The sequence below is a fragment of the Pinus tabuliformis genome, chromosome 9, assembly GCF_031772625.1.
Source record: "Pinus tabuliformis cultivar Carrire ecotype Pingquan chromosome 9, CPIR1, whole genome shotgun sequence".
NCBI lineage: Eukaryota > Viridiplantae > Streptophyta > Pinopsida > Pinales > Pinaceae > Pinus > Pinus tabuliformis.
Genome location: NC_142307.1, coordinates 1376625084 through 1376632610, shown reverse-complemented (window position 1 = coordinate 1376632610; position 7527 = coordinate 1376625084). Strand labels below are relative to the sequence as shown.

General features: G+C 41.4%; 1 protein-coding gene across 1 annotated transcript; it reads left to right on the top strand.

The window, feature by feature from the left end:
• Positions 1 to 641: 641 nt before the first annotated feature.
• Positions 642 to 6148, top strand: LOC149153609 (uncharacterized). The gene is made up of 3 exons (XM_089443870.1): positions 642 to 1741; positions 1930 to 2198; positions 2280 to 6148. The coding sequence occupies exons 1-3, from the start codon at positions 642 to 644 to the stop codon at positions 6146 to 6148; spliced, it is 5238 nt and encodes a 1745-aa protein (XP_089299996.1).
• Positions 6149 to 7527: the final 1379 nt, after the last annotated feature.

The window sequence follows — 7527 nt, the reverse complement described above, 5'->3', positions numbered from 1 at the left end:
GAAATTTTCCCTCGCCTTTTTAAGAAACCAAGATATCGACTAACAAACATCTATCATATATAAGAACCAACCAATTTCTTGTTTCATTTATGAAATTATTAATCACTGAACTAGGGATAAGTGAAACAATAAGAGGAGAGGATATTAACAACCTTTCAAATTTGTTTTTTATAAAAACATCCCAGAAGATAATACGAATAAATGGAATTACATATTAAATTGTATTGTTTGAATGATTGGTGCTCTAAATCCCTAGATAAGGGATATGTGTAGGTATTATGATAGTTTATGTCTCTGTGTGAAATACATTTTGTCTATCCTTTAGCTACATATGATATGATTTCACTCCATGAATTGTAACACCAATGTGTACAATTTCATATTTATATAGCTATGGACAAAAAGAAGATATACCATCACTAAAAATGTAGAAGATCCTCGTTGAGATATAGAAAAGCTCCTAAAAATTATTTGGTGAGCTAGTAACTTGTTAATGAGTTCTTTCATGTCTATTGATTTTACTTTGAACGATGACCGCCTGCGGATTTCAGAGCTCGGCCCGCAGCTAGGGTTCTGAGCCCGCCGCCCTGTTCTGGCTGCTGCGCCCCAGCGCACAGCTCCCCCCCTCCCTCTGCAATCAGATGGAGGCCCCTGAGGGCCCTTCTCCCCCACCGGATCCGCCCCCTGAAGTTTCAGCATTCAAGAATCTGATAGCGAACGGATCACTTCGGCAACCTTCACTGACCCAGCAAAAATTCATTAAAAGGTTGGAATCGATCCCTTCTGTTGCCCTGCCAGAGGAGGATACCTGCAAAGCCGCTCTGAACCTGTCTGAAAAAGGCCTCATTGGCCAGTTTACAGGCCTATGGCCCTCTCCCAAATCTGTGGAGGAATGGACCCAAAGAAACTGGCAATCTCTCATAAAAAATGGTGTGAAGAGTTACTTCGTGGGCAAAGGGTACTTCGTCTTTGTCTTTGAATGCTCAGAAGACAGAAGCCTAATATTCAGAAACGGCCCCTACTTCATGGGGCCGCAGGGACTCTATCTAAATCAATGGAATCCAGATTTTGATCCCACTCAAGATGTTCCATCCGCGGTACCGGTGTGGGTAAGACTTCCCCATCTGCCCCTTCACTGCTGGAACCAAAAATCGTTCCAGACCATTGGGAACGCTCTAGGCAAGTATATAGATCAGGCAGTAAGAAGAGATCAATACTCTTGTGCGCGCATCTGCGTCGAAGTGGATCTCGAAGAAGGATTGCCGGAAGCGATCAAGCTCACGGTGGCAGGTTGGTCTCACATCCAAGAGCTTGATTACGAACAGCTCCCATTTAAATGCAGACACTGTCATGGCTATGGCCACTTCGCCAAGAACTGTAAGAAGAAAGCAGAGGAACAGGTTGAGAAACAGAATGGAGAACAATGGACCTTAGTCCAAAGATCAGTCCAAGCAAAGAAAAACTCAGGAAAAAGCGCTCCAACAAGTGACAGGAACAATGATACCCCAGCTCAGGAAACAGGAGATAACGAAAAAGGATCTGAGGAGGCGCAACCAGATCTGCCGACCAAAGCTCAGGCTAATGAGAATCCTGAGGAAACCTCACCAAAAAGCAAAGAGGCAGGAGGTGAAATCCACATTGAAGCCAACCAAGGCAGCCCCTCAAGTCCCACGTATGCTGACATCGCGAAGAAAAAGCCAGCTATAAGCTCTGAGTCTTCAGAAGAAGAACTCTATGAGAGGCCATTAAAAAGACCAGGAAGGAAATCCCGTAAAGAAAAAAGAGAAGAAGAAGCAGAAAGGTTCAAAACCCAAGGGAGCCAATCCACGATAGAAATGACAATCAGGAGAAGTAACAGGCCCAGGACTTCCAAGGGCGGTTCCACCCCAAGCATAGGTAAATAATGAAATTAGTCTCTTGGAATTGCAGAGGACTGGGGAGCCCCGCAAAAGTCGAAGCAGTAAAAGACCTTCTAAAATCGGAACCTGCAGATATCCTCATGCTCCAAGAGACTAAGATAGCAGGACAAGCCCTGCTAGAAACCGGAAACTCAAAATGGAAGAAGAACTCAGGCATAGCTGTCAGCGCTCGGGGATCCTCGGGAGGCCTGGCAACGCTCTGGAATGGAGAACTATTCCAGCTGATTAGCACTCATGAGACCTTGCACTGGATCTACACAGAACTCACCCACACTTCAAGTAAGTTAACTATCTCTTTGGTCAATCTTTAAGTTCCAGTTAACTATTCAGAAAAAAGAGACTGTTGGAAGTCTTTGGCAGATTTCCTCGAACAGGAAGCCCCTAACAACATCATCCTCGCGGGTGATCTCAATATTGTCCTGAAAGCCAAAGAAAAAAGAGGAGGCACTGATCACAAGGACCCTATGGTGGGCGTTGTGGAGGAAATCGCTCAGACTTGGGATCTTCATGACTTTAACCCAATACACGGTTTATATACCTGGTCAAATAATAGATCTGGAACAGACCACATCTCTGCTCGGCTCGATCACTTTCTAGTGCAATCTCTCCTCATGAACAAGAAAATCATAACATCAAAAATCCTGCCCAAATTGTCCTCGGATCACAAGCCAGTTCAGCTCTGCCTAGAAGATGAAGAAGACTTGGGCCCCATTCCCTTTCGATTCTCTCCTCAGTGGATTGAAAGAGAAGGCTTTATGGACACGGTGAAAGCATCCTGGAACACCCCCATTGCAGGATCCCCAAGCTTTGTTTGGGAGCAAAAACTGAAGCTCACTAAAAAAGCTTTGAAAGAATGGATCAAGAAGCCAGCGCCCAACCCCACCTCTCTAAGAGTTGCAGCTGTCCAGGCCCTGCATTCCCTGCAAAATAATATGGAAAGCAAAATTATTAATGAAAACCTCTTGGAAAAGGACATTAGAGCGCAGAGAGCAGCCTATAAATCTTTCAGAAACGAGGAAGAATATTGGAGACTAAAATCAAGGAGCCTGTGGCTAAAAGGAGGGGACCGCAACACCTCTTTTTTCCACCGGCAGTACAGGGCTAGATTGTCTAGGAACCACATAACAGAAATAAAGACTATGACGGGCCAAATCTGCAAGGGCAATCAACAAGTCAAAGAAGCTGCAGAACAACACTTTCAGAATCTCTTCAGCTCGGATGATCAAGGTGAAGAAATGGAGGAAGCAGAATTTCTCAATCACATACCCTCCTTAATTTCGCCTGAGAACAATGCAGAGTTATGTAAACCTGTCACAGAGGAAGAAATTATCAAAACCATCTGGTCCATGGACTCTGACAAGGCCCCCGGACCGGACGGTTTTTCCATTCACTTCTACAAAGTCTGCTGGGACATAATAAAATATGACCTCCAAAGGATGGTAAGGGGATTCATGTCAAAAGCCAAAGTAGGTGGTAGCACCAACTCAACCTACTTAGCTCTGATCCCCAAGGAATCTAACCCGGAAACGTTTGCCAGATTCAGGCCAATTTCCTTATGTAATGCTTCCTATAAGATCTTGGCAAAGCTGATGGCCAATAGAATGAAGCCCTTGCTCCCTAGAATCATCTCAACATCTCAAGGAGGTTTTGTGAAGGGTAGACACATCCTCGACAACGTCATCCAAGTTCAAGAGACCATCCACACAAGCCAGCAGAGAAAGGAGAAAGGCATGTTAATAAAGCTAGATATGGCAAACGCGTTCGACAGAGTTAATAGAGAATTTCTCAGCAAAGTCTTGCTGTCCTTTGGCTTCTCCATTCAGTTTGTTAATCTTCTAAAAGCCTGCATGAACAATCCATGGATAGCTCCTCTCATAAATGGCAGACCTGCAAACTTCTTTAAAGCGAAGAGAGGCATCAGGCAGGGATGCCCTCTCTCTCCCTATCTCTACATCATAATGGCAGAAGCATTAAGCAGAAAACTCGAAGATGAAAGACTGTCAGGCTCCATCCCGGGCCTCAAAATCACCAGTAGATTAAGCCCCATAAACCATGCTTTATTTGCAGATGATTCGATTCTTCTGGGGGGTGCCTCAATCAGAATTGCAAAAGCCTTTGGCAAGGTCATTAGGAGCTACTGCAAAGTCTCAGGAGCATTGGTAAATGAAAGCAAAAGCGAAGTCTTCAGCTGGAATACAAACCACCAGGAACTCATTAACATAGCCAACACTCTTGGATTCAAAGGGCATTCACAATGGGAGAGCATCAGATATCTCGGTCTCCCTATAATCTCAGGAGTGAACAAAAGATCGCTGTGGAGTGACATAATCTGCAAATTCAAAGCCAAAATCTCGAAATGGGGAGGCCATTGGCTGACAAAAGGAGGTAAGGTTGTTTTAATCAAATCACAGCTCTCCTCTTTAATAATTTACCAAGCTGCCTTTCTGCTTGCTCCCAGAAATATCATGGACCAAATCTCCTCTCTTCTTAGGAATTTCCTCTGGCAAGGGGGCAGGGGCAACGACAAGAAACTGCACCTGGTCAACTGGGAAACAGTCAAGAAGCCTTTCGATGAAGGAGGTCTCCAAATCAAAGATCCCTCTCTGGTTAATCTTGCTCTAGGCAGTAAGATCCTGTGGAAAATGTATAAAGAGCCAAGTCACCCTGTCAGCGCCACTCTTCGCTCAAAATACACTACCAGTGATGAGTTAAGAAACCTTCGATTGGACCACACAGCCAACAGCACTCTTTTGTGGAAACTCTGTCTCAAGAGCAGCAAAATTTTCAATAGTAAAATCTACAGAATACCGGGGAATGGCAAGAAAACCAGCATCTGGAATGATAGGATAATGGGGCGAGATGCCATAAAGGAAAATGAAGAAATCGCAGGTTTAATAGAGTGGTTAACCTCTACCGGGAAGACAAGTCTCTATGACATATCTGAATGGGACCAGCAAGGCGATTGGACAGGTTGGGCAATCCCTGCACCACCAGCCCATCTACTGCATCAACTGAACATCTTCATGGAGCAACTCGAAGAGGCCGCCCCGATCCACAGAGCAATGACAGATCGATGGGGTTGGGGCCATTCTGGCGATTACTCTGCTGCGGAAGGATACAAAGCATATCAAATAAAAGGAAACAGCAAGCACAGTCCAGCGCTTTGGAAAAACATTTGGGCTCCCACTGCTCTTCCGAAAATCAATTTTTTTGTCTGGTCCCTGATCCATAATAAGATCCTAACAGGTGATAACCTTGCAAAAAGAAGTTTTGCCGGCCCTCATTGGTGCGCCCTCTGTAGAAGCCACGCCGAGACTGTGCAACACCTTTTTATCGACTGTCAATTTGCAAAGGCAGTTTGGGAACATACGCTGCAAGATCTACATATAACCTCCCCGGCTCACATAACAATTCCGGATCTCTTTTCTGAATGGAGCCGTCGGTACCCTCGACACATTCAGCAAAAATCGATTTGGAATAAAATTTGGAATGCGCTGCCCAAGTTCGTCTGCTGGAAAATCTGGTTGGCCCGCAATCAGAAGGTCTTCAAGGAACACCAGTTAACTTCTTTGCAGGTAGCAGCCAAGGCTAGATCTCTTCTCCTAGAGACGGTGCAGCAACAGTACTATAAAGAAGATGCAACTCTACAGCAGGTTGAGAAGCGTTGGATGGGAAAGCTTACATTGCAAAACAGGAAAACTCTCTTTGCACCTAATCTAGAGCACCCAACCTGGAAGAAAAGAGATGCAGATGAAACATTCCAGAAGTGGTGGAGAGCTCAAAACATTCATACAATATTCTTTGACGGGGCTTCTAAAGGTAACCCTGGCCCCTCGGGCGCCGGTGGGATCATCTTCTCTCCTGAAGGGCGCTCCAGAGATTTTTTCTACTGGGGCCTCGGCGTGAAGACCAACAATCAAGCAGAACTTCTCAACCTCCTTAAAGCCTGCCAAATTGCCAGAGCAAAAGGGGTCAAGGATATCCAGATCTTTGGAGACTCGGAGATTCTAATAAAGAAGTTGAGGGATGGAGAGTTATTCCGAAATGCAGGCCTCAACAGAACTCTGGAAAGACTAAAAAGAGCTCTTTCATACTTTACAACCACCAAATTATATCATATTCTCAGAACTTCCAACAGTGAAGCGGACTTGATGGCAAACAAAGGAAGCGCACTGGTTAGAGGGCGGCTCTTCATCAATGAGGATAGCTTCATAGAAACTCCTCCATAATAGTTTGTTTCAGCAGCTGTATTAGAAGCACAAGCAAGTTGTAAGCAGGGCTGCCTCGGCAAAGCCCCTCTCCTTTTCCACCAGATTCAATAAAATTCCATAACCGTTACAGTTAAAAAAAAAAAAAAAAAAAAAAATGAGTTCTTTCATGTCTATTACTATCCTTCAAGTAACAATAATAATGAACAAGAAAATTTTATGAGTGGTGTTGAACTTCTGGGAAACTGTAGATCTTTGAACTCAGTGGCCAGTAATTGTTTATTGTCACAAGATATCCACCAAATAGAAACAAACATTGTAGAGGGAGAGAGTATACCAATCATATATATATATATATATATATATATATATATATATATATATATATATATATATATATATATATATATATATATATATATATATATATATATATATCTATATATATATATATATATATATATATATATATATATATATATATATATAGATATATACTAGATAAAACTATAGAGGGATGACTAGAGAGGAAACATGCATCTTGGTCTAGATTGTGCAATGTAGGGATTCTTTGAGGTAATAAAATTTAATTGTTAATCTGTTGTTTTAAACTAGCCATAAATCTAGTTTAGTCGAAATATCGACATAAAAATGAAATTGAAACCCTCTTTATAAAGGATGAATTTTATGATCAAATATATTTATATTAGTACAAAATAATATAATACCAAACAAAATATTTTGTTTTATGCCTCTTCTCTGAAACAGTCAACATCTATATTTTCAATGTTTTTGATGAATCTCAGGTAAAGAAAATATTTTATTAGTTATTTATGTTGTTATTTGAACTGTATTTTTGATCATCTAATCCAATCGAAAGGTCATGAAAATTGAAGGAATTATATTTAAAATTTTATCAAGGTCGTTGGAAACTAAACAAAATTATCTAAAATTTCGTAATAGTTTTTGCATTTTTATCACCATTTAATGTGGTAAAGAAATATGAGGAACTTTACTTTCTATGTATCGGAATTATTTATATTATTTATATGACTTTATGTGATTTAAAATTATATTCAACACCCTTAACATTTTCATGTTATATAAATTAATTTTAAATGTTAGAAGACATCAATTCATTCTTCATAAAGATCCATACTTTCCTTATAATACATGTGCTATAAAAAATATCATGCATCCATCTTAAATTCAAACTTGTTAAGCGAATAAAGTGATAATATCTTTCAAGTTGCACACCTTTCTTTAATTTTGCAACCACAAAAGACGTTTTTATCTCGAAATATTTGATCCCTCTTAGTACTTGATAGATCTAGGTTGGTACACCTCCATAGCATTACCTATAAAGTTTTGGTGGAAAGAAAATGCAACAAAGTTTCTCA